General features: G+C 45.0%; 1 protein-coding gene across 1 annotated transcript in view; it reads left to right on the forward strand.

Moving 5' to 3' along the window:
* CCNL2 (cyclin L2) overlaps nucleotides 1-27,383 on the forward strand; it is a 60,476-nt gene that overhangs the window by 16,210 nt on the left and 16,883 nt on the right. The window contains exons 5-8 of the mRNA XM_085609558.1: nucleotides 62-126; nucleotides 23,725-23,824; nucleotides 23,908-24,012; nucleotides 24,549-24,690. Coding sequence (XP_085465684.1) covers nucleotides 62-126; nucleotides 23,725-23,824; nucleotides 23,908-24,012; nucleotides 24,549-24,690 — 412 coding nt within the window. The remainder of the gene's footprint in view (nucleotides 1-61; nucleotides 127-23,724; nucleotides 23,825-23,907; nucleotides 24,013-24,548; nucleotides 24,691-27,383) is intronic.

Consider the following 27,383-nt stretch of genomic DNA (forward strand, 5'->3'; position numbering starts at 1 on the left):
AAATGTGGCAGAGATGCAAGCTGTTTTTCTTGGTGATAACTTTTAACTCCGTATTTTCCAGATAATCGTTATGTACCTCCAGGTGTTAGAATGTGAACGTAACCAACACCTGGTTCAGACATCATGGTAAGTTGATTGTTCTCATGTTTTTAAAACGCTTTACAGGCAGTTGTCAATGTTATCTGGCAAGAAAGGGCTACGCTGCATTAAAATTCTGAGTTTGCTGTGACAGCACTCCCACATTACCCCTGATACGAAGTGTTCATTGATCTGTAGGAAAAGTCCCTATGGGCATAAGCTTGCAAGTGAAGCTTTTTTGACACGCATAACTGAGGGTACCGCACAACAGTGACTTGCTAAACAAAACATAATTTGGTTATCTGGGGAAGGCATTCAAGATCAGGTGTAGTGTTTCTTTTCTCCTTATGGGAAGAGCTGTATTTCTAACTAGTGCTAGAGGGCGACGCTATACTTGTAAAACACCTTGCTGGTATGATTTTAGTTGCTGGGTAATGTAATAGGAGAACGGGCAAGCGCCCAGCAAGTAATATCGTTTAAATGCTGGTAGTGTGCCAAAATCAGTATTGCGGTCAAGCAACAGTTCGATGTCTCTTCCCGATTTGGGGTTGCCTAATGTATTATCAGCTTCTTGTGACAAATTGTACTTCAGTGATACCGTCCCTTTGCAAGGCTACTTGATCGATTCCAGCTCCTCAGTGCATCGCCTCTCCGGTTCCGGCTCACGCTGAATGCTAAGATGTTCGGGACATTTTATTGGGCAGCGCTAGGCATTTCACAGGTATAACTCGGTGCCGCCATTTGCACCCACAAAGCTGGAATGGGTCCTTCACAGCAGTACATTTTGTCTTAATAGCTGATGGATTTTTTTAATGTGTTTCAGTAAATTTGCATTAACATTTTTAAGGGGGTTCTGTCTGAAATTATCTAACATTCAAACACATTTTCTACCATGGAATCTGAATAAGGCAATTTTCTTATTTCTTGGGCAACCGTCCTAAAATACAATGTTTTCTATTGTTTCTCTATTGGTTATGAGTGGGAACATTGCGCCAACCAAAATACCGAACATCGTTCATTTAGCTCCATGCTAGCAGCCCTGATTGGACTTATTCTGTGAGATCTAGAGCCAGCAATGTCCTTTTTACAGCAGAATTATCTAGGGGTTTCTTTGATGCCACAACACACTCATTGTCTTGGCATACTGCAAACCCCTCCATTATGCTGAGGCCTTGAGACACTGACTGGCCTAAATGGGGTCCACTTCAATTGACTGAGAATGGTGCTGCGGCTAGTAGATGAAGTTAAATTTCAAAATACATAGACCCTAGTCACCCGTTTTCTGGACACTGTTAGATAAGAGGTTGACCTGTAAATAGCATTAGCACTGGTACTCTGCAAAACTGAACTGTGGCAAGAATAAATAGGTTCTGGACAAGGTCCCCCTCCCCGCCTCCCTCAGTGTTTCTCGGTAGACCTCGCATCTTACTAAGGGCAAAAACTTGATGGGATGGTTTAGAAATTTTCAGATGGCTGTTTTTAGACCAAAGGCTGTTGATGGGGCTGGCTCAGAATGCAGAAGGCCTCTGGTGTATTATGTGATCTAGCCTTTGTCTAAAGGGATTAGTTTGAACAGGATGCATTTTTTTTCTTCGGATAAACACGGTAGATTGAATGCTCAAATGCTGGTTGCAGCTGGCAGCCAATATGTATTTGCAGAGGTGTTTGCTGTTGTAATGACGTTCAGATAACGTAAACCCCGGTGAACAAGATCCGCCTTCTCTGCTGTCCCACTGTTGGTTTCCAGTTCAAGAAAGGAGGATCCGTTTCAAGATTCCTTATATCAGGTACAAGACCGTGGAGAAAACTGCTCGCTGTCTACAATATATAGGCACGCATAATCAACCCAAGAAGAGTTTGTTTCACTTATGTTCTCTGCGTTTATCTTGAATCGTCATCAGCCAAGAGCTCTGGGCTGTATTAAATTTAGGGCTCTACCTACCACCGCCAAGCTATTTGAACTGGCTGCATGGTGGTGATCGCGCTTTTCAAGCGTAGTAAAGGGCGTGCTTGGTGGATGCTTTATGAACTTTATCATCTATTTGCCATGCAGGGATACTTGAAATGTTCCCTGGACAAGAATAGATTGTCTTGTCGCATTCAGCGAACCCTGCACAATTTTCTCAGTTGAATGGTGCATTCGAAAGATGTTTACAATTTCTTGTGGCCCGAGCCTGTGTTTAAGTGATGCTACTAACAAATAATATTGCTAATGCCCAGGTTTTGACGCTTGCTCTAAAGGGTGCTGAACCAACGCTCTTACTGTGTTCACCATGAGCAGCGCAAACACCTTTTTTATTCCATGCCTAAAAAGTGGCTTGTAAAAAAGTCAAATTTCACCTCCTGTGCCCCTTAGCTTACCCTTCTACCAATTTTAGCCTTGAAAATTAACACTGTGCCTAAGTTATACATTGACTTTAATATGCAGCTTCTCCCATACCTGCTTTTATCTACGCCACCGCCATAAATATTTAAAATCTGTTGTCGTTAGGAGTGCTTGAAAAAATACCATGCTGAGTCCGTCTGGTCTTGCCACCTACGATGTCTGACATGACTGCACATTTTTGCGTCGCGTTTTTATTTCTTCCTCTTTTTTTTTTTTCTTCCTTTTTTGCCAGTAGACCAATGCAGTGTTTCTTTTGCAGTAGTACTGCTGTTTTTAAAGAGCAGCATGATTGCTTCTTGAAAATCGAGCAAACTCTGCACCCAGGCCTCCCTTGTAATTTTGAGCTCCCTCCCATGTCCTTATATTTGCCATGTTTGTGGCAATGGGAAAAAAATGTCTTCTGGCAAGATCAGTGCGAGGCTACTTGGAATCTATATTCAACACTGACATCTCTGTAAAGTAGTATACTTTCCCCTTCCAACCCTTGCAGATGTCTGTTTAATTTGGAGTTCATTGACATTCATATAAAGAACATTTTTGCTCATGTGACCTAAAATTGTAAATTTTTTCTGGGCACATTGGGAACGGTTTCTCCCTTCAATGAAAATGCTGGGAAGTGTCCAGCTTGCGAGCCTACCTCGTGCTTTATGTATGGAGTCCTGGGCAATTTGTTACCGCAATTCGTTGGCATGGGTTGCTTACTCAACAGTGGATAGTTTTGCTAGCGCTATTCAATGAAGATCCATGTGAAGAAAAACTACCTTACGATAACTTTTTTTTCCTTTTCAAGTATCCTGTGAGATGTCTTCAGAATGTCTTGGACCTACCAGAAACTGACATCGGATTTGAACTTTTCACTAAATGTAATGTCTTGCATTGACCATAAAGATGTTAGTTAAAACAGGACCATTTTAAACATTCTGTTCCAGTCTACTATAAAATGCGGCAGCGGTTCAGAATTTGCGTGTCCCTTTCTCCGTGCAGGTGTGCAACCTACCCCTTTCTTACTTCAACGTAAGTGTTTGAATAAACAGCCTTTTTTCGTGCCACTTTCTACAGGTGGTGTGGCGTGTAAATTTCCAGAAAACCCTGGGTGCCATCATTGGCCTGTGTCGCTCCATGCCCATAGCTACACCATTTGTATTTTATTTTTCAGTTTTATGGTGGCTGGCCCACTTTTAGACCTTAACGCACATCAACCACCTTAGAACTCTCAAGCTACATTCTACACATCTGCCTTAATTTTAGTCCATCCTTGGGCCACATGATCTGATGCTGGAAAAGGTTACTACTTTATTTAGTCCTACAATGTTGAGGAAAGTTTAGCATTCCTCCTTTTGTAAACGATTGTTTAAATGTTATTTGTCAGTAGATCAGGGCAATCTTGACTAGCACCCATCTACTTCATTGGCCGAAAAGGAATACCACAGTGCTTATTTGCTCTTCTCGTTTTCAGGCTTATCCATGCTCTGTGACACTACACTTTCTCATCTTGGGGGGGAAAAAAACTCCTTCCTGCGCATTAATAAAACTCAACCTGCCCACCAGGCATGATAGTATAATGAAAAATTTCCTAGCTATCGTAAGGAAAGTTTCAATTCTATTCTGGACTCGGAGGTAAGGAGTAGGCTTCTTTCTCCACGTTTATTTCCAGCAGTCATCAATAGTTAAAACATAAACTACATTTCCCATGAAACCAAGGGAAATAAACAGAAAAGGTCCAGCAGCGTCCAATCTCCTGTCAGGACCTCCGATTGTCCTCCCTCCCCCCCATCCAGCCACTCTTCAGATTACTCTTGTTTACTGGCGTCCGAACCGAAGTCCAATAAGAAAAAGTTGTAATTCTGGAATAGGGAATGTGAACCTTCTCAAGTGACTGTGACTTCAGCAACCAGAGCAAAGCGTAAGTAACATTTCTGTTGAGCGTGAACAATCTGGAAACAAGTTGCTCACTTCACATACGTAGGTGTTCTGGGAGGGATGTCGAAACAGGTGGGCTAATCCTCACCTCTGTGTCCTTAATAGAATTGAAACTTTCCTTTACCATAGCTAGGAAATGTCTTTCTATGTCAGGACTTGAGGCTTCGGATTAGGCTAGTTCAAAGCTTATCCACCGCCAAAGATAACACTGGCTTGAAGTAAAATAGTTTGAAGGTGGAATCAGAAGACCTGTCTGCAGCATTAAAGATATCCTCCAGCCGCGCCCCAAAGAGGTGGCCTTCGAAGCCATCGCATCACAGACATAAGGGGCGCCATAGTGAGGTGTCTATCCCTGCTTCTTCCATAGCCCAGCGAACCCATCATGCAATCAAAGGCGACGAAACAGCCCTGTGTGCTTTAGTGAGAGCTATAAGCAGTTGTTTGACACCCTGTGGATAAATGTTGACAGTTGCAACTTCATAGGCCTTCAGTGCTCTGACCACACAATTTTGGGGCATCTGGAAAAGCGGGGTAGGACACCAACTTCGAATTACACTTAGTACTTCTAGCAATATGAAAAGTTACTCCCTCGCCCCATGAGATCCAAGTCCCGCACATCTGAAACCCTGCTGCAGAATATCAAGCAAAGAGTCGCTTGTTTTACTGACAATTGTTTTCTGGATAGATACTTATTCGATGGCCATGAGCGAAACAAGTTCAGGACATTGTTAACATCGCCAAAGGAATGTATGCCGAGGCTCTGGAAGCAGGGATAATCTGATACCTCTCAGCAGTTTGCATACTAGCGGATGCTCCCCTATTGGGTGCCCATCCACTGGGATATGACCCTCCGATCTTGCAGAATGGAATGTGTTGATGTGCCTATAGGCAAGGCCCTCCTTCGCTAATGAGGCAAATAAATTCAGAACTTGAATAATTCGGCCCCTATCGGATCCACCTGTTAAAGGCACCAACTGCGCCATCTAGACCAGGCGGGTCGGTACCGCTTGTTAGTGCTCTCTGCTTAGGACTTTGCCAGCAACGAGGCAGCGTCTGCCGGAAGGCCTGGCACTTCCCAGCGTTGCCTGTAACCCGCCAGACCATCAGCAGAGGGACCGCCCGTGAGAAAAAGGTGATGGAGATTACTTTGAGATTCTCACAGATCCTGAAAGTGGGGTAGAATCCCAAGAAAGTTCATTGGAACTGGAAACAATGCTTGCGACCTCCAGATTGGGGTGATCACCACTATCTGCCCGCTGTCTCCTCACCTAGGTGAACACATCGTCGCGAAGGGGGTAAAAGGCGTAGTCTTGCTCCGCAATCCAGTTCTGAAGGAATGCAACCACCACTGCTGCTGCCTCCGGGCCTGGGCGCCAACTGTAATACCTCAGTAGCTGGGATCTAGACGGGAGGCAAATAGATCGATTGAGAAGGGGCCCCAACGAGACTGTGGTGCTTAGAATCTACTTCGGGCTGTAGTTTCTGCAGGCGGACCATCCAGTCTTGGCTTTGGAGAATATCTCTGAGGAGATAAATACCTTCCATTTTGAAGTGGCGATAGACAACTCGTTGAACTTTTTGAGAATTCCCCCATCCCGCTTTGCCACCAGAAAGATGTTGCTGAGAAACCCCCGTGGGTGGAGGGTTGACCACACAATGACCCTTTTCTGTAAGAGCTGCGACCTCCTTGCCTATCGGGTCCCTCTGATCCTTCGGGAATGACGGGGATCGTGGGCGAGCTAACTGAATAGGGCGCTTGAAAAATTCCATCTGGAAACCCTGTATTGTCTGTATTACCCAGGCAGCCGAGGTTTAAGAGGCCCAATTGCGGGTAAAACCCTGCAGTCTGCCCCCAATAGTTAAAACTCCTGCTCCCTGAAGTCTCGCCTTGTTTGTTGAAGGATCCATTCCCTCTTCCTCTGCCACGTGGGTGAGATCTGGTGGGATAAAAGTTCCATACTTATTGGGGTCGTGGCACTGTCCCCTCCACGACTCCGTAGATTTATAGGGTCCCCTCCACGACTCCGCAGATTTATAGGAGACTTGGTTGTTGTTAAGCACCCACTGCCACGACCGGCTGCTCCAAAAACATGCGGGGTGAAGATGCACTTAATTGACGTTTGGGCCTTGTTGAGAGAGCTGAAGATATTAACGAATCTGCCTAACTCCTTAAAGGGATCTCCAAAGAGATTGGCCTCCGCCACCGGTCCAGCCTCTGAGGTGGCCAGTCCCCCCCCAGCTTTGGGTCAAATTTGATCACCAGTGATCTGCGGCGCTCCGTAGAGATGGCCGCATTCGCGTTCCATAGAGAATCCACCATAGGAAAAGTCTCGGAGTGCCTAAGGTCCTGCCAGGTCCTCAGGGAGAGCGTGGATGGATGGGGGCTGGGCATCCATGAATGCCTTCTTGAGCAGCATCGTCCACGCATTTCCTTTTCGGTTCTAGGTCGGATATGTAGGACTACCCTGAAGGTTCTGAGTCCCGGATGGGACTTTCCTAGATTCAAGGGTTTTTTGGCACTGGGCCTGAAGTTCATTAATTTTCCTCTCCAGGGGTGCTACGACTTGTGCGACCGCCTTGAGGATGGAGTTGTCCATAACCTGACAAATGATAGGTAAGTAACCATTTCTTCCTCATAAAAAATACTGGTTATCAAAGTCCTTCATAATACCTGAAGGTTGGGTACTGTAAGCAGAAAGACTAGGGGGTATTATTGAAGGGGTTAACGGGTACTAATAGCCAGACCCTTAGGGTGTGAATGTGTGGTGAATTTGGGGCCACTGCTCCCTACTGATGCCGAGGGTATATGCCTTCCTGGGCAGGTCCCTGCAATCAAATTAGTTCTTACCCAGTGTCCGGCTCCAGGCAGGGGTCTCTCTAATGGCACCAAACGTTTGTCAACAAAAAAGGAAAGGGGTAAAAAAATCTTCCCCCGTGTGTTGACTGGGATACAGAGACCGCGTGAGCCTCTCTGCTTTAATTACTTAGTGGAAGTGGAATTGAGGCTAGCCTGCCGCACTGGAGTTCGCGGGGCGCGGTCCCCAACCGGCCGCGTCGAGAGCCTTCCTGGGAAAATAAGTTGGCGCGAAGGAGCGGAACATCCCCCCCCCCCCCGTTCCCTCCCCTACGGCCGTTACAGAAGTAGTAAACGCATCGTGCAACAAAAGGCTCTTATAAGCAAACTATGCTCTAAATCAGTCACGCATACTGATTAGGTACAATTTCAGGCCACATAACGTCTAAAGTGACAGACAGTTCACTTATCTTACTGCTGCTGGAGCAGCGAAGAAAGAGGAGGGTAGAACGTAGTCGAGGGGACGTCATCATAGGTCCTGACGCGAGATTGGAGGGTGTTGAACTTTTTTCTGTTTCCATTTTCTGAAATGTAGTTTGTTTTAACTAATGATGGCTGCTGGAAATAAAAGTAGAGAAAGAACAGCCTAATCCGAAGCCTCTGGTCCTTACATAGAATTCCAACTCCTATATATATGTTGCACCAGCGCATTGTACACACTGCTCCGGTTTAAATATTGGAGCACTCTGCTGTCAGAGAAATTCCTGTCTATTATGCTTGATATGTTTGAGATGATTAAGAATGGGAGGAGAGACTCCACATTAATTAGGAAAAGTTGCTTACCTGCAGTTACTTTTGCCTTCTGGGCCATGTTTTTCCATCCATCTTTGATCGTGGCAATGCAGTTTGCTGATTGGCCATGTGTTCAAAAGTTGAAGGTGAGGCTTGCAGGGAACAGGGTGGCGCAAGGTTCCCACTTTTGAGGGGCAATGAGTCTCTGGGTGAATCGTTATAGATATACTTGCTGACGAATAACCTCTGTTTGACCAAGTATGCCTGTATATAAAAAATTAATTGCCAACAAATGATTTTATATATTTGCTGACTGAACTTTCTGGTACTGTTCCAGTATGAAGGAGAACCATTTTTAATATTTTTTTTCTGTACTCTTTTAATCAAAGGGTAGCCTCTGATGGTAAGTGACTAAGACATCTCCTCGGCTGTCCAAGCGCTTTGGTGCGGGGATAGCTGCCGTCTTCAGTCAATCCACTGCAGGCTCTACAAAGGAGGCTGGCTCTAGACAGGTGGTATAATGGACATGACTGGTCAACTGCTTCTTGTGGTTTTACTCTTTATCATTTTATTATTGTCCTTATTTTTTAAGTTTGTTTCGTTTGTTCTTTGTTGAATATCAACTTAAGCTTTATTTTTTATGTAAAATTGTAAATTTTTTCATTGTTTAAATTAATCGGCCTAACTTGTCATTTCTGAATTTCATTTCAAAATTGTTCTGTTTTTCTAACGGTATTTTGATTGTATGCCTGGTAACAGCCTACATATTTGTTTGAAGCGTGAAATGCTTGCAAATACTCTTTTATGTAACTGTACTTTTCGAAATGTTAGGTTTTTAAATGTTCAATATAGTTATCTAAAATGTAATATTTCAGTCAATTTTCAGGCTTGTGGTAGACCATTTCAGTGGTGTATTTTAAAGTATAATCTGTTTATTTTTTTTTTATTTTTTTGCTCCGACCTAAATACTCAGTTTACCTAAACACAACTTGTTTCTACTTACACCTCACCTCCATCGTAATACATTCTACTCCGGTGAAATACATAGTTTCTGGTATTGAGATGCGTGCTACCTCAAGCTTGAAAATGCTACCCTCTACTTAACTTCTATTTGTACTTCCAGACAGTAGCTAGGCAGTAGTTAAAGTGCATATGTTTAAGCGGAACTGTGATGTCTTAATGTAACTCGTGAACTCCAAGAGTCCAGGGAAGAACTTTAGTCTGTTTCAAAACCTTAAATGCATGCTCAAAAGTGCAAAACGAATAGATGGTTTCCCAAGATTGCAAAGTCTGTTCAAGTGCCCTACCTTACCTCCCTTTTACTATACATAGAAAATGGCTTTCTGTGAGGCATGCATTGTTCTGCCAACAACCAAAAATTGCCTCTCATCCCCCAAAACCTTTTAACTTATGTATACTTTGTAATTTTGTTTTGTTTATTGCCTGGGGCGATTTCATCTTTGTTAGACTAAGAAGTTGGGATACATTTCGACATCCATTTGATTTATATTTGCCCCCCCCCCCCCCCCCCCATTGAACTCTGACCCAGCCTTGTTGTGGAGGGCTAAGTACATACCTTTTTAAACTGTGTTCGTAGCATGTCGCTGTAGATACACATGCTGCGCATACTCTTGCCACCTAGTGATCGCATCGAACGTTACAATTTTTTCTTTTTGAAGTCTTGAGTCACAAGTTCTATAGTGACTCCTCCTTAGCAAAGTGCATGGCATAGACTCCAAACTATATACACTTTAAAAAAAATATATTTTTCTTTCCCCACATTGCTTCCGTTTCTGGCACAAACAGTGTATTCCTGGACTCTGACATTACCTTTCCTCCAACCGTTATGCTCTAAAGATTGGTCCACATCGATGCTCGATTGACGTCCTTCCAGTGGAGAAAGAACCCAGGTTCTTTTTCAAAACTGTCATCTGTGTCAAGCGTAGCTGTTCTGGCCAACATCCGCCAGGTGTGTAACCCATGCTTGTTTCCCGATCACCACATTGGTGTGCACGGCCTGCCTGACCATCTGTTAGAAGAAAACTCTTAGATATGAGCAGGAGAGACGGTGAGTGCAACCCGAGATTCATTCCGGATTCATCAATACTCCTGACATTTTCAGGTAGCAGCCTTCCCTGACATTTAGGAAGGCGAAGAATCCGTCCTCTCAGGTGTTATGCTGCATCAACCATCTCCTAGTCATGCCATCTTCTCTGGCTCCGTCTCTAGGCACTAAGACCAGCAAGCTCCCTTCGACTTCATGCCATCCGGCCTTTAAGTGAAGACCTTGTTGCAGATCATAAGCATGGCTGAAGTTGATACCAAGCCTCCCAAAAGGTTTTTAGTCAAGGCAGATCTGCCCATGGGGTGGAGGGGTCCCTTTGGCATGGTCTCTGCCCTCCTGGCCCATACTGCCTCCTGGCATAAACAAAAACACTCTGTGCCAACATCTCTTGGTCATACTCAAAAATGCACCAGAAGTGGAAGATCCTCTACTCCAGCGACAAAGCCAGCCTCTGCTTCAAAATCCAGTATTGGCGCCCTAAGCCTGCCTCTGCTTTGAAAACTACTATTGGCGCCCCAAAATACTTGTGGTTCTGAAACACACCCCCTTCCCATTTGCCTAAACCATTGGTGCATAGGACAGCATCAGATGGATTCGAGGGCTATGTCCACACCCAAACCATTGGTGCTGAAGCTTCCTCTGAAGGCTCGGACTTGGAGCAGCCCATTTTTCAATGCCTACCTGATGAACAGTCTCCGTCCATCCACATGCCAACAAGATTTCCATAGGACTGCCTCCCAAGCCAGTAGAGACTTTGCATTGAAAGCAAGAGCCGGTCATCGAGGAAGAACTTGCCTTGGAGATTCTTCTGGTTTCTAAGTGGAAAAAGAGGCACTAGCCCTATTGTGCGACCCACTCCCACCAATTCCATATTTTCCAGAGGGATCCCCACACTTCTTTTTTGGGCAGGGCAGCCCCTTTATTCTGCTGATGCAGATGACTCTTTGGCCCACTGATTACCTGTGGGATGACTGTAGACTCCCCGGGTATTCACTTCCATCATTACCCAGCTAGGTTTTTCCCACCAGATGACACAACTACTTACCATGAGGATGACTATTTCCTAGTGGAGATCGGGTCCAAATTGGTGTGTGGAGTTAAATTACTGCTCATGCTCAGATGCGAAAGTCATCCACATACACATTTAAAAAAAAGCCGGAGGCAGGTCACCCCAGATTCCCAATTGCGAACAAAACTGCATCTCACCGGAGAATTGCATTGTTCCCTTAATGCTGATACTGCTCCTTGGAGTATCTACACCACACATGGTTCTGTAGTTAGTTTTCAACCTGAGGTCTAGCAGCATCTCCTTTGATGGTAAACACCTTTTTCGCCTGCAGGTTAACCAGATGCTGTAGAAAATGAGGGAAGATTCCACCAAAGCCATTGGTGCCTCCCTGTGCTCGGACCTCTTAACTCCTTTCGGAAGTATCCGTACACGGCTGGTTCGAAACCCGCTGTGCCGGGCTTACCTTTTTCTTTGACGGCATTCAACCTACCAGGACTATACACCACAGGGCTGCACTAGGGATGCCCACAAGGGCAAAGGGGGTACCAGCAAAGACCTCCAAACATTGGCTCCTACTCCCCTCCCATGCCACTCTTGTCTGACTACACTGTTTTCTCCAAGTTAGCAAGTGGGTTAGTCATGGGGGTTTGTCACAGCTACTACCTAGAACTTCTCGCACTCTCCCTCCCAACATCCCTCTCCGCATACACAGCCTCAGTAGATAATATCTCCGCTTCCTGGAGGAAGAGGTCCAAGTGCTCCTTCAAAATGGGCTGTAAAACCAGTTCGAACACCAGTGCAAAGGGGTTTGCTCTCTACTTTATTCCCAAGAAAGACTGCTCTGCCAGGCTTGTACTGGACGTCAACGGGTACATCCTCTCTGAGCACTTACACGTAGTAACCTTACAGAATGCTGTAGCAAGGGGACTTCATGATGGTCTTAAACATTAAGAACACCCACTTCCACAGTCCCATCCGTCCATCTCACCCCCAGCTCTTTCTGGTAAGTGGCTGTCTGTATCAGTTCAAGGCACACAAGCGGATAAATGGCTGATCAAGAGTCCAAGTAAACTCATGCTATCACTGCCTTTTCCTTAGCCTTTAGTTCACCATCGGTGTGTACAAATCAGACTTGTTGCCCTTACAGCTATAACCCATCCTAGGGTCCCTGCTAAACTGCATTGCAGGCAAAGCTTCAGCCTTCAGAAGCAAGCACGTTTTTTGTTTTGTCAACCTGCCTCTGTCATAACTGTTGGGTGCCTCTTCTGCATACTGGCCTTGTGCTTCATCAGTGGCACTAAACTTGGCTATCTGTTAAAACAGTATGTCTGCTCAGTGGGCAGAAGCAGAGTCTAATGATGGATCTAGTCTTGGTAAATAAAAGTGTCCATCTCTGCAGCAGCGAAACAGCAGCAACCTGTTGCAGGGCAGGCCTTCTCAAGTCCCCATCCCGGAGGTCACCATTTCCATAAAACCCTCTCGAGCTGGCTGGGAAGCACATCTCAATCTAAATGCAGAATTGTGTGAGTTCCACATCTACTTAGAGCTCCTAGCAATTAATATATTCCTCAAAGCCATGTTCTCCTTTGGGGCAAAGTGGTACTAGTCAGATAGGGCAACTTGACTACCATCTACCCACAAAAGTAGAGCACCACTCCCTCTCTACCTCCTCCCTTGTCAGCTCATTGAGCACTTCCCTGCCTTCACCTCAAGATGAAGTACCTTGCAGAGGTGGTGTACTACCTTGTAGACTTGCTCAGCGGGCCGCACCAGCAAGTCCACAAGTGAGAGCTGGATCCACAAGTCCTGCTACTTTCATTGCTAGGGCTCCCTGCAAATGGATTTTTTTCCACTCCTGAAAACGCAGAATGGCCAAGTTAAAAAAAAAATAATAATAATAATAATAATTCGGATTCCCACATTTCCTGGGCAACGCCTTAGAGATGAACTCGTCTGGGATATTTGCTTGTTTGTCTGCCTTTCCCCCTCCTTCTACTTGTGGTGCACGCAGCAGACATTTGACCTATTGTGGGCCCCAATTCAACCTGGCAGCCCTGGTAACTTGCGCTCCTGGATGTCTATCCTTCCCTAGAAAAAGTGCCCTAATAGGCCAGACATTCTCAGCAGGACCAAAGCAGCTGAATCTGGGCGCTTAACTGTCCTAGAAATTGGTTACCCCTGTCTCCCAAAAGAATGCATAGCTCTCTTGTCTTGGTAGTCACAGACCAACTACGTATAAGGCATGTCACGCAGCTAAATTCGTCTTACTGCATTCCTAGACACCTTTACCTCCTATACCCAGCTGTCCAGGATACTGTCTAATATTTATTCCATCCCTCAAGACTTAGCCTGTACTTCCATACAGCTTCACTTGCTTATACAGCAGCCTACAAGCAAAATGGGAAGACTTTGTATACCAGTGGTTAATGCCTACATCCTGGGACTTCAAAGAGTCCTCTTTCGTCCCATTTCCACCTAATGGTCACCCTACCCCAGTGTGGAATCTCACAGCAGCCTACAAGCAAAACGGGAAGACTTTTTTTTTTTACCCTCTTCTGCATACCAGTGGTTAATGCCTACATACTGGGTCTTCAAAGGGTCCTCTCTCGTCCCATTTCCACCTAATGGTCACCCTGCCCCAGTGTGGAATCTCAACAGTCCACTCACCAGGCTTATGGGGTGCACTTCAAACAACTCCGCTCTTGTCCTTTCCTGGAAAGTGGCTTTTCTTGTTCCAGTAACTTATCTCAGACGCTTTAGTGAATTGCCAGCACTCATTACAGGAACTGTTTATTCAGGGTCATAGCTCAGGGTAGTCATCCGAACCAACCCAAAGTTCCTGCTCACGGTTTCCTCTTTCCTACTTAACCAGGCAGTTGGCCTCCCAGTCTCCACCCCTACACGTTCTGAATCTTAAACGTGCTCTCGTGTATTACACTGATGGCACTAAGCCCTATCGAAACGTAAAAACGTTTTTTATAGAGTTTTATATAACGCGAACTCTACCTGAAGATATTGGGTCTCGGAGCGCTTTACATGAACCCCGGTTTCGCTACAGAGGGACACATTAATTTTGTTAGGCACGGGGAGATTAAGTAATATGCCCAGAATCACAGGATGTTGAGCATCCTTGCTCCCCTGGTTTGACTGCTCTAGCCCTAAGGCTACATCCTTTCCTAAGCCTCACAATGGTCAATGGTCAACCTATATAAAAAGCTGGTTTTGCTAGATGGATAGCTAAGTGCATTTAAACATGCTATCACAAGGCCAAAAGAGGCCACACCTGTTACACCCATGGCATGCTTTACACATAAGGCAGCAAATATGGCCATTGAACCTTCCCATTGGCTGACTTATGTAAAGTAGCCAGTTCGTCAAACTCTTGCACGTTTGTCGAACTACTGTGTGGACATCCTTGCCGAACAAAATGCTATAGTTGGCCTGTGTGGCTTTCGGACCTTATTTTAGACCATGCGCTAGCAACCGCTTGTAGAAGAGTTCCGCTTTACAGGTTATGCAGATCGTGTGTATCTAAATCAACACATGCTACAAACAGAATGTTACCCTGTAAGTGTCCGTTAGCATGTTGTACTGCTGATTCACATGCACCTCCCGAAAGCATGTTGCTCTGATCAAATATCCTTTTTAAACTTTTCACAATTAACATTTGCACCACACTGTCTTAACACTCCATGCTACTTATTCATTGTGTGGAAAAACAAACATGGAGTCGGTGCCCATGCGCATTACCTGCTAATGGGGGAGTCACTATAGACCTCGCGAGTCGAAATAGCTCTTCAAAGAAAAGCTCAACACTGGATGGCCGGACAATGCTGAACATGTGAATCTACAGCGCTGCATGCTGCGGACCAATGCATCCATGGTAAGTAACTTTTTTTCTTACTACCCTTTTAACAAAGCTCTGAAGTGTTTGAACTGGTGTCCTCGACAGATCAAGGTTTGTTAAAATGCACCAAGTTAGTTTTCGAAAATCTTATTTTTGAGCAACCATATTTAGGCTCCTGTGCAAGATCAGATGTGCATGAAGGAATTAAGGGAAAGAAAGCTGTGCGCTCTTGCCAAATATACAATCGGGTTTCTGGGTACTCTGTAAGCAGCATGCCTTTATTTTTAGAAATGAATGATAGGCATTCATGCCCTTTGGGTATGCACGCAGACTAGTCCTTAAGAGGAAAGCACTTTCCATAGACTTAGCTGGTGAGGATGTTGTAATTTTGGTATCCACCTATATTGTGAAGCAGCTAATGCCTTAAACACAGTTGTTAAATTGGTGCTATAAAGAACTTCCGTATAGTAGCCCAGCCTCGCAGCAAGGCATGTACGTCCAAATCTAGGGACCTGTTGTGGAAAGCCAGATGCTACCAACTTCCTCGAGACTCCCCATTCCTCTAAATAGTAGCTCGAGGGATCAGTTTCAGAATCGAGGATTGTGTTGAGGTAAATAATCACATGAATTTGAACTTCCTGATAAATGTTCATCGAATATAAATGGCCCTTGAAACCAATTTGTGATTGGCTCCATCGTTTCCAGCAGTGAACATGATCAACGGTCCCCATTTTAATATTCATCCAGGTGTCACAAACTTCTATGTAGATGTTTAATGTGCGCATGTTCTGCTATTTGTATAGCTTTTCAGCACTAATCTGGTTTGTTAACCTATTGCACTAGTTTAAAGGATTACCTCCCAGCCCGAATTTGGTGTTAGTCGAGGTGAGTGAGGGTATATATTAACTAAAGCATTTTCTGTAGACTTTAAACAGCGCTTCTGCAAACAGTGCAGAAAGTAATTGCACCAAATTTGGCACTTTTACTATAGTAATGCATGGCATCCAGGCCCTGGGTATTACCACCTAGTTATGCAAAAATAAGTTTTTATTTCAGGCTCTTTTTCGGGATGGTTAGTAAAGGTATAGGGTGCAAACAATACAGTCAATGTAATGCAGTTTTAAACCAATACATCCATAAATGTAGCATGCGGTTTCTTCCATTTAAAAACAAATAATAATAATTTTTTGAAAAGGCTGGTTTTTTTCTAAGACTATCATTAAATGAGGTGAAGATAGCAACTGAACTCCGCTTTGGCTTATGAACTAGATTATATTTGTAATACTGTTCGAGGCATATGAGCTGCAGATTACACCCTTGTGCATAGATCGCCATCTGGTGTTGGGCCGGATGTTTGCAGTTTGTTTTTCCTCTTGGAATGTCTTTGGAAGTCACGAGGTCGGTGACTCCTCCTTTGGATCGTATTGCGCATGGGCTTCGGCTCCATCCTCAGGGCTCGGATTTAATCGTCGACGCTCCAGAACACACAGACAAGGGACTAGTCAGCGCATCCGAAGCCGACGATTCAGATGTGGAGGACATCACTCCGGCACAGAGGGTCGTGAGTACTACTCTACCCCCCACACCCTCACCGGCACCGAAAAAGGCTTCGGTCACGCCTTCGGGCCTAAGCAAGACCAAAGACACTGCTTCCCACACCGCATCTTCGGGGCCGGTAAAGAAGCCAATTAAGCCTTCAGGTGGCTCGGGCTCGAGCCAGCCCACTGTCTGAGCCGATAAACACTCTTCGGCACCGAAAAAGAAACCGGCCTCCATCTCGACACCGAGCCCCACACCGTAACACTCAGGGTCGAGACCCAGCTCCTCGGCACTGACCCCATCTTCGGTACCGACAAAAGACCACCGACACTTCGAAGCCGAAATCCATCTTGGCGCCTACTAAACAATCGGAGCCTTCCAAGCATGGTTCCAAACAACGAACCGACACGCCTAAGAAACAAACAGCCCTGACGCCTTCGGCGCCGACCAACCAACCTCTCCAGAACTATTCGCACCGGATCCCTTACAAAAAACATTACCTAAGGATCCCAAAACTGGACATTTGATGCCCTCTATCAAAGAGACCGAGAAACCTGCTCTGCCTCCACCTCCAAAAAGGAAGGACTCTGCTACCTCCCCTTTCAGACTACCTCCTCCACCTTCTCCACCCCACCTCATCATTCCCCGACCCCATACGATGATCAAGGTGATCCATACGATGACCATGGGGATGTGCCCCAAGATATACCTACAGGGGACCCCACTCCCACAGGATCCCCAGACCCATGGGACGATTTTAATGTCCCTGTTATCCCTTACGTCCCACAAGACGATCTTTACCCTTCCAGACCTTCTCCACCAGAAGACTCCTTGGGGTTCAACCATCTACTGCAAAGTGCGGCACACTACCACGGGGTAGATTTACATACTGACCCAGTGGAGGAGGATTTCATCCTAGATACATTTGACACCACACATAGGACCATCTCCATATTGCCTATGCTTAAGGGTGTTCTAAAACATGCGCGGGATGTCTTTAAGGACAGTCAGGGCCAAGGTCATTAACCCACGCATTGAGAAGAAATATAAAGCCGCCCCAACAGATCCCTCCTACATCAGAGGGCCAGCACCACTAGATTCCTTGGTAGTATCCACAGCACGGAAAAGGGCCAACTCCCAGGCGTCGGGTGACGCACCACCACCTGACAGTCTGAACTCTTGGACGCATCAGGCAAGCGTACTGCATCTCAAGCAGCCAATATATGGCGTATCGCCAATACACAAGCACTACTAGCGAGGTATGGCTGGGCCCATTGTGACGAGCTAGAAGCCATAATGCACCATCTCCCTGATCAATGCAAAGCTAGGGCCAATGAGCTAATTCAGGAGGGCAAAACAATTACCAATACCTCCATACGTTGTGCCTTAGATGCAGCAGACACAGCCTCTAGGGCTATCAATCCTAGTGTCCTCCTCCGTCGCCATGCCTTGCTAAGGATATCCGGTTTTAAACCGGAGGTACAAGCCTCCATCCCTTTGACCAGGAACATCTGTTTGGCCCCAAAGTGGATGACGTCCTAGAGAAAATGAAAAAGGACACTGACGCGGCAAAATCCATGGGAGCCTTACAATCTCACCCTCCCAGACACTCCTTTTGCCGCTCTTCCTCGGAGCACATCAAGAGGCTACGCCTCGGACACCGCTTCCACTTCATACAAATCCCCTACTCAGTCCACCTTTACAAGGGTTTATCAAAGAGGCGGCTACAGGGGCAACAATAACAAAGGCAGAGGCAAAACAAACACCGCCCGCTCTGCCACCGCGCCTACCCAATGACTTCCCTCCACTTCCCCCAGACCATCACACTCCGGTCGGGGGCAGACTCTAACATTTCCTTCCGGTCTGGACTGCCATCACCTCAGACAATTTGGGTGACGCAAATAATTTGGTCAGGCTACTGCCTAGAACTAATATCTACCCCTCCCAAACATTCCACCCAGACAACGCCCAATGTCACCAGAACATCTACTGCTACTCAAGCAGGAGGTAATCTCCCTCCTAGGTAAAAAGGCAATAGAACACGTTCCTACCAACCAACACAATATGGGGGTCTACTCCCTATATTTTCTCATACCAAAACGGGACGAGATACTACGGCCCATCCTAGACCTTCGGCCCCTAAACAAATACATACATTCAGACCACTTTCATATGGTGACGCTTCAGCAGGTACTTCCGCTACTTTCCCAAAACTACTTCCTCACCACTTTGGACCTAATAGACGCTTATTTCCACATTCCAGTGCACAACGCTCCCAGGCAGTACCTCAGATTTGTAGTGGGCGGCCAACACTACCAATTCAAAGTGCTCCCGTTCGGAGTCACAACCGCACCACGAGTGTTCACCAAGTGCCTAGCATTGGTGGCAGCACATCTGCCAAGACAACACATTCATGTCTTCCCATACCTAGACAACTGGTTGATAAAAGCCAGTTCATACAATCGGTGTGTACAACACACACACCACGATCCAGCTACTTCACCAGCTGGGCTTCATGGTAAACCACAAAGTCCCATCTACAACCATCACACATAAAACAATATCTAGGTGCCACTATAGGCACCTCTAAAGCGCTCGCCTACCCCAATCCTGCCAGGATTGCAAGCATTCAGGCTCTTTGTGCAAAATTCGTAGCACAACACTCCCTTCCAGCTCGGGTGTTCATGCAACTAATAGGAATGATGGCCTCTTGCATCTTCATAGTACCTCACGCAAGACTCCAGATGCGTCCTCCAAGAGTGCTTAGCGCACCAATGGAACCAGGCCCGGGGTCAATTAACAGATCTGGTGTTGGTAGACGGTCGTACCCATCGCTCTCTGCAGTGGTGGACCACCACAAACCTTTCCAAGAGTCGACCGTTCCTGGACCCGGTTCCCCAGATAGTACTAACAGACGCATCGCTCTCCGGCTGGGGAGCTCATCTATTACCATGCAAGGCAAATGGACACCAACAGAAGCTACTCCATATCGACTATCTGGAGTTACTAGCAATCTTCCTAGCCCTAAAATCCTTTCAAACACAGATTGCAGGCAAGGCAGTCCTAATCCGCACGGACATAACAGCCATGTATTATATTCAAAAACAAGGCGGCACACACACTCCACAGCTCTCTCAATTAGCACAGAGCATATGGAGATGGGCCATACCCCAGAAAATCTTTCTCCTAGCCCAACATGTCCCAGGAGTACAAAACACTATAGCAGATCTACTCAGCAGACAAACACAACTCCACAAGTGGGAACTTCACCCACAAGTTCTTCACCCATACTTTCAAATGTGGGGGCATCCACAGATGGACCTCTTCGCCACCCACAAACACAAAATGCCCAAGCTTCGCCGCCAGATACCCACACCCATTATCCAAAGGCAATGCGATATGGATGAACTGGTCAGGCAGATTTGCGTACGCTTTTCCGCCTTTCCCACTCATTCCACTAGTGGTGCGCAAACTACAACAGCACTCCCTCATACTAATATTAGTAGCGCCAACTTGGGCCAGACAACCGTGGTACACCACACTGCTGGAACTATCAGTAGTACCGCATCAAAAATTACCTCTCTCCACACCTCTTAACCCAGAACCATGGAGAGATCAGACACCCGGACTCAGCTCAACCTTGCGATCTGGCTCCTGAAATCCTAGAATTCGGGTACCTAAATCTTCCCCCTGACTGTATGAACGTCAGTACCTGCCATTAAAGCCTTCATGGAAGGCCTTAAAAGAATAATTCCCCCCAGAGTGCCACCCTCACCTGTGTGGAACCTAAATATCGTTCTCACCAGACTAATGGGACCTCCTTTTGAACCACTACACAAATGTGAACTTCATTTCTTAACATGGAAAACCGCTTTCCTTGCAGCAATCACTTCCCTCAGAAGGGTCAGTGAGATACAAGCATTTACTATTCAAGAACTTTTTCTACAAATGCACCATAATAAGGTGGTTCTCCGTACCAACCCAAAATTCCTCCCCAAAGTCATTTCTCCTTTTCACCTAAACCAATCTGTAGAACTACCAGTATTCTTCTCGCAACCACAAACTGTTGCAGAAAGAGCTCTTCACACACTAGATGTCAAACGAGCCTTACTCTACTACATCGAGAGAACACAACCTTTCCGTAAGACCAAACAACTGTTTGTCTCTTTCTCTCCACCAGACAAGGGCAACCCCATCTCCAAGTCGGGGATAGCTAGGTGGATTGTCAAATGCATTCAGATTTGCTACCATAAAGCAAAACTAACGCTATCCGTTCCCCCTAAAGCCCATTTTACACGTAAAATAGGGGATTCGATGGCTTTTCTAGGAAACATCCCATTAGATATCTGCAAAGCAGCTACATGGTCAACACCGCACACTTTCACCAAACATTATTGTGTAGATGTGCAAACTAAGCAACAAGCTAGTGTGGGCCAGGCTGTACTCGAAACATTATTTCAAACCACTGCAACAGATACGGGTGGTCGCCGCTAACGGTGGGTACTGCTATATAATCTATGCAAAAGTGTGTAATCTGCAGCTCATATCCCTACGAAATATGCTACTTACCAGTATGCATCTGTTCTTGGCATGTAGAGCTGCAGATCTACACCTGCCTCCCCGGCTACCTTTATCTGTTCCAGTTTATCTTATTTAGATAACACACACATGGGCATCTTCACTGTTATTACTACGCTCCATCTTTCCCTGCTGGCGAAAAACAATCTGAGGATGGAGCCGAAGCCCATGCGCAATACGATCCAAAAGAGAAGTCACCGACCTGGTGACTTCCAAAGACTTTCCAAGAGAAAAAACTAACTGCAAACATCCGGGCCCAACACCAGATAGCGATCTATGCACAAGTGTGTAGATCTGCAGCTCTACATGCCAAGAACAGATGCATACTGGTAAGTAGCATATTCATTTCCTGAAGATTGTTTGAATGCTAGTGAGGTTTAATGTAAAAGGTGGGATGAATATCCTGCTGATTCCAGAGATTGCAAAAATGTATGATCCTAAACGGTTCCAGGTGAATATTTAAATTGTTGATGACTGGACATCTGGAGTACAGAGCTGCCGTTGCCAGGAGACTCGCGCTCATGAAAATGATTAGCTTAAGCTGATAGTCATCAGTGGCGTGAGTCTGATTTTGTAGACTTGTGTAACCGTGCGTAACTCTGTTTGACAGTGCCTCAAGAGGCAGACCTGACAGAATTGGGCCATGTGAACCAAAAGTTAGTATGATCTTACTATTGAGTTTGAAACTGTGTATGTTTGCTCCCTTTAGTCTTGTCAAGTCAGTGTTCTGCATTTAACTACAAATTTAAATTCCTACTATGGTTCTTTATTTCAACTTTTGTGTATCTTCGAGAGGAGTAACTGCAGTAAAGGAGCAGGCTTTACTTTTTTTTGCCTGTGGTATGGCAGTAAAAATGAATGTGCTGTTCAGCATAACAGTACTAATTTCTAATATTAATGCCCCATACGTGGCAAGTCAGGGTAGCGAAGGGATGTGAAGAAGCAAAGGTGAATAGGGAAATATTTGCCATACAATCTCACCAGACCGTTTCCATGTAGACCGCACTCCTGCCTTGCGTAAACTTGAATGTTATATACAGTTCTACCCTGCCCCAGCACACAACACCAACTGCCACTAAATTTTCCTGTTTCTTCTAAGTGACACAGTAAGCAAAATGGAAGCAGTAGATTATCATCCTACATTTAAGGCCATTTGTCCGGAATGTGGTTGCTACCTTTGGGGCTTCTGAAATCTGTTGAATCTTACAGTGGCTTAAATTTAATAAATCTTGCATTGTGCTGTATTATAAGCTTTATTTCCTAATTGGTGATAGAAAATGTCAAATGCATCTTGCATACCTGTTCCATGTAAGCCTTTGAGATTAGTCCTATGAGCATCGATTTTGCAACCTAAAAATCCTTTTAGTTGCCTTTACCCAGTAGAGTTGCCTTACAAATGCTTGAATGCAGATGTCAAGTAATGTGAATATTGAATTCAAATACTGTCTGTTGTAATTAGCCTGTCTTTATCTGCGAGGTCTGCTTCTTTATATGGAGTAACAGCAGTCCAAATTAACCTAAAGGAACCCGGGCATTGAGTATAGTAGAGAACAATGGTTTTGTTTAGGATTTGTTTTGAATGAATGCTAAACGGAACCAGTGTGTGGTCTATGGACTCCAACTCCACTTCTCATTTGTAAGCCTTCTGTTTAAGTTTTGTTTGTACCTCGGCACAGGGCACTATACAGTTGACCTGAAAAGGCACTGATGGCAGAACCTCAAAGGATTAATAGATTGCAAAATTGCTGCTTCGCCTAAAATCCAAGGTAACTTGCTTTTTGGAGGGGGGGGGGGGGGGGGGGTTGAGGTTGTACTTGTCTGTTTGCATAATTATATAAAATGCTTCCATAAATGTGAAAGGAACAGGGGTGCCAGTCTGTAAGTTTCTTACTGATTTTTGAAAGTTGCTTCAAATTTTTAGTGACAATTGTACAGTTAACATTGAGCCATGATTTGCATTTTTCATTCACTGGTGGTGCTGCATTAGAACCCAAATGGAGTAACTGATTCTAAGGAATAACTACAGAAACGCTCCCGATTCCAAATCTGCTGAAAGCTTTTGGCGTTGAATCCGAACTACAAGTGGGAACATTTTGCAATGCCTTTTCTTGGTCACTTTTAATCTACTTGTGCTTAAAGCGTCCTATCTACCTTTGTTTGAAAGCAGAGTCTGACTGGAACTTATACAGCGTGCCATATCTTCTAGAACTAAAAAAAAAACGGCTTTACAGGAAAAATTAATAACTCGTGAAGTCATTCTGGCTTAGAGTTTTGGACATCAATACATGGACTTGCTACACTACCTGTGTTTGTTACCCGAGTCAAAGCTGGAGCGTTGACTGCAAGTGTCGGACTATTTTTAAGAAATTGGACTCTGCGCCATATTGAATTTGGCTTTGGTCAAGAGGTTTGCAAGTGCATTGACGTTTATGTAGTTTCTCCTCCATAAGAAACCATGAAGCTAGATACTCTCAGTTGCAAACCTTTTTCATAAAGAGAAACCCAAGAGCAGACCAGTCAGTACTTGTGGGGGATAATTTGGCCTGGGTGTTAAGAACTGGGTTCTCCTTCATAACTGTTCAGTCAGTAAAAAAAAAAAAAATCCATTAGAATGTGATGTGCTGTTGCGTTTAACGTTTCCAACAATCCTACATCAAATACTTGAATACATATGGGTTTCTGTGGGGCTCTGCAATTTTTCTATTCTCTTTTTTAGGAATTACATGAACGACAGTCTGCGAACTGACGTCTTTGTGAGGTTCTCGCCAGAAACCATTGCCTGTGCCTGTATTTATCTTGCTGCTAGAACTTTGGAGGTCAGTTAATTGGCTGTTATTAAATTATTTAATGCTTCCTTGAGTTCCTATTTTTATCAACTCCAATTTTTGTGTATTTGCAGATCTCTCTTCCGAATCGCCCCCATTGGTTTCTTCTGTTCGGAGCAACAGAGGGCGATATTCAAGATATTTGCTGTCACATTTTAAGGCTGTACACAAGAAAAAAGGTTTGTATACTATGGTTAGATCAGATCCAGTTGTTAGTGTGTACCTCTAAACACATTCAAAGTAAGGTTGGTGGATCGGATCTGCTTACTTTCTGATTTGTTTATTGTGGCGACTTGCTTCTACTTCACAATTGTTTGCTCTATCCGAATGTTAAAAATTGCTTGCCGATCATGCATCTTTCTGTATTTTTATATAGCGTCCCATAACACCATTTCCCCTCTCCTATATAGTGTACATAGCGTTGATGCATACTTTATTTGATCATGTTTAGCCTATTTCCATGTGTGCCAGACCAGAGAACTTGTACCATGATTTAGGGTCCTGATAATCGAAGTTACTAGTCATTCTGGACTGTTTTTAGAGCAGGAATGAGGAAAGGATGCATTTGAAAGATGCCAGATTGTAGGCGATCAGGGAACTGGGTTTATGGAGGCAAAAAGAGATTGTACAGCAGATGCTATTTTCCAAAGTGACTGTGTCCTTGCAGTGGAATGCAATAATCTCCCCCCTTTTTTCTTGTCTGCTTACACTAAAGGCTAATTTGGCATACCTGGAGAGTAAAGTTGAGAAGAGGAAGCTTGCACTAGAAGAAGCAAAAGCCAAGGCAAAGGGGCTGCTCCCTGATGGAACTCCATGTAATGAAAATTCATCGCAGTTTTCACCTGCCTCAAAAAATGGTGAGCGTTTGCAATGCTTTTTCCTTGTTAATAATAACCTATGGTTCTGTGACTTTCATTCTGAAACTTCTATTTATTTGGGAGCAGTTTTTGCAACACTTAGCCAGTTAGTCAAAGACCTACATTCACTGTTGGTGCTTTACACATTTCATGATATGGAACTCGAGACGAGCAAATTATGCATGATGCAATGTGGATAAACCAGGTCTCTGTCTGCATTAGTGGGATTCTCACTTATCTCATGAACGCAGTGCTTGGACGCCGCCGGGGCAAGTCTGTCGGTCGTTGAAGGTTACCGCCTCTATAATGAACATTCTAATAGGCCAACTTTAACTGTATTTTTCTGCTTAAAGGACTGTATTGATATAATTGCCATTTAAAAATAAATCAAGTCACTTTGCAGATTTTAAAATCGAACTGACGATTCCTGACCTACCTGATGGTTTCTACTGGTATAAAAGTTGAGCAGAAGATTTACAGTATAGCAAGAGATGGAACCCAGGCATTGATTTCGAAAGGTTACCTTATACTTTTTGCTAGCAAAATATCACTAGATTACATGTTTGGTGACTTTACGCCTTGGGTATTTCTAGTGAGCACAGTCACCTTAGTGCAGAGGTCTTCAAACTTTTTGATGCCGAGACCCTCCTATCTTTTTACGTGCTAGGACCCACTTCTGACAAATTTCTAGAACCTGATACTCCTCGTCATCGACAACCATAAATGCCCCTGTTAGACCTAGCATCTTTTGGTGTTTCCCCCAGCCTTTTTGCTTTCTGACCTTCTAGTTTTGACTGTTTTTGCTGGTTCAGTCTCTCGGCGCACTTTCTCAGTGCTGTTCAGTGTTAAAGTTCAAGTGCTCCTATTGTAAATTGTATTATGGATTGGTGTTTCCATGACTGGCATGTTTGACTTACTAGTAAGTCCTTAAAGTGCACAGAGTTCCAGGGCCTGCAAATCAAATGCTGCTGGTGGGCCTGCAGTACTGATTGTGCCACTCACCCAAGCAGCCCTGAAAAGTGTTCTCAGACCTGCCACTGCAGTGTCTGCACGCTGTTTAGAGCAGCCATCGCGACCTGGCAAGTGCGCACACTTGCCAGTACCTAATCTTCCCTTTTCTTACATGTAAGGCCCAAGGTACCCCTGTGGGCAGGGTGCCGTGCATATTAAAGGTAGGACATGTACTGGTGTGTGTGACATCTAGTAGTGAATTAGTGGGTTTAGTTTTTTACTATGGAAAGGCTATCTGTCCCATAGGATAGAATGGGAGTTTACTTATAACATTTTATAAGCATGTCTTCCCATTGGGACAAGATGGTGAAATGGGGTTTAGTATGCCTGAACTCAGAATATAAAAATGCATCTTTCAGTTAATGAGGTATTGCTAAGCTATTCTGTGTGCCTCTGCTGGGTTTGTGGATTGACGGTCTGACTTTGGAGTGACAGGGGCTGGGGATGTGCATTCTCATCAGACCGCCACGGGGGGGGGGGGGGGAGAATGTCACAGCAGGGGGCACAGCCGCATCAATTACCATAACCCTGGTCTAAGCGATGACGGCCGCTGCTCGCACTGACCTGTGGGCACCACACTCCGCACTGCCTCGGTGCACTTCGCTGCCCTGTCGTTGCTGCCCGCTGACTGACACCTGTGACCGCACCGTGGCTTGGGGGCACCGCTCGTAAGTATTGCAATACACCGCCCCGTCCCACACCGCAGTCCGGACCGATTGACGCCAGCTCCTGGCACTGTCGCCTGCACCGTGATGTCAGCATTGCAAATAGCACTGCCTTCACTCTGCACTACAGCACTGGTCTCACCGATGCCGCTGGACGACCGTCCCTGAGCTGCCACTTGCATCGCTCCGCGCACAAATTGCTGCCTAGCACAGTTGAAATGCTTGTGCCTCCGGAGCATCAAAAAAGTGATGCTCTGTCGATGCAAGCCTCTCATAAGTAAGCCCAAAATATTCTGTATTTAGGTCTTTCACCATCAGGTATCTACATATAAAATAATTGGCAGTGCAAATGAAAAATATATTTTAAAAGTTATTGCCCAGTGGGAAATGCACTGTAGTACTTTATGAAACCTCTATTAGGTAATGCACTGCCAGTCTGTGTGTAACCAGAGAACCACAGAATTAAATCTTGATTGTTGCAGTGGAGAACAGTGATGTGTATTTTTAGTGCTTCGAGGTCACAGCCTGTGACAGAAAGCACTGTGAATGTGTAAGATAATGCTACAAAATGTGCAAATAGGTTTAGGACATAATGGGGCTTTCAAAATGTAGATTTTACTAATACCAGAGCGTATGTAATGCAATTTTCTTTGACACAGCTGTCCCTTCAAAACCTCTTTAGGGGCACTAAGGACTGTGTAAATACAGTTTAAAATTAAAGGCAAGAACTTCCCAGCCCAGATGACTCTTTTCACTTTCGTCCACAAAAACAAATCTTTGTCATCACAAACAGCCAGAACTGCTCCCAGGCATTCTTTACATTTGCAGATGAACTGAAAAGGCACATTTGCATTTCGTTCAGCCAAGCAGTTGATAACAATCTAAATTAGCAGTCCTGGGATGGTTCTTTTTGCAGGAATAAGTGAAGCTGGGGAGTCCACGGCCCCCTCTCCTAAGGGTCGTGCCCCACAGATTGGAGACCTCTGCCTTAGTGTTGTGTGAAGCTTCATACGCGAC

This window comes from Triturus cristatus, chromosome 1_2 (assembly GCF_964204655.1).
Source record: "Triturus cristatus chromosome 1_2, aTriCri1.1, whole genome shotgun sequence".
In the NCBI taxonomy this organism is placed as follows: Eukaryota; Metazoa; Chordata; class Amphibia; order Caudata; family Salamandridae; genus Triturus; species Triturus cristatus.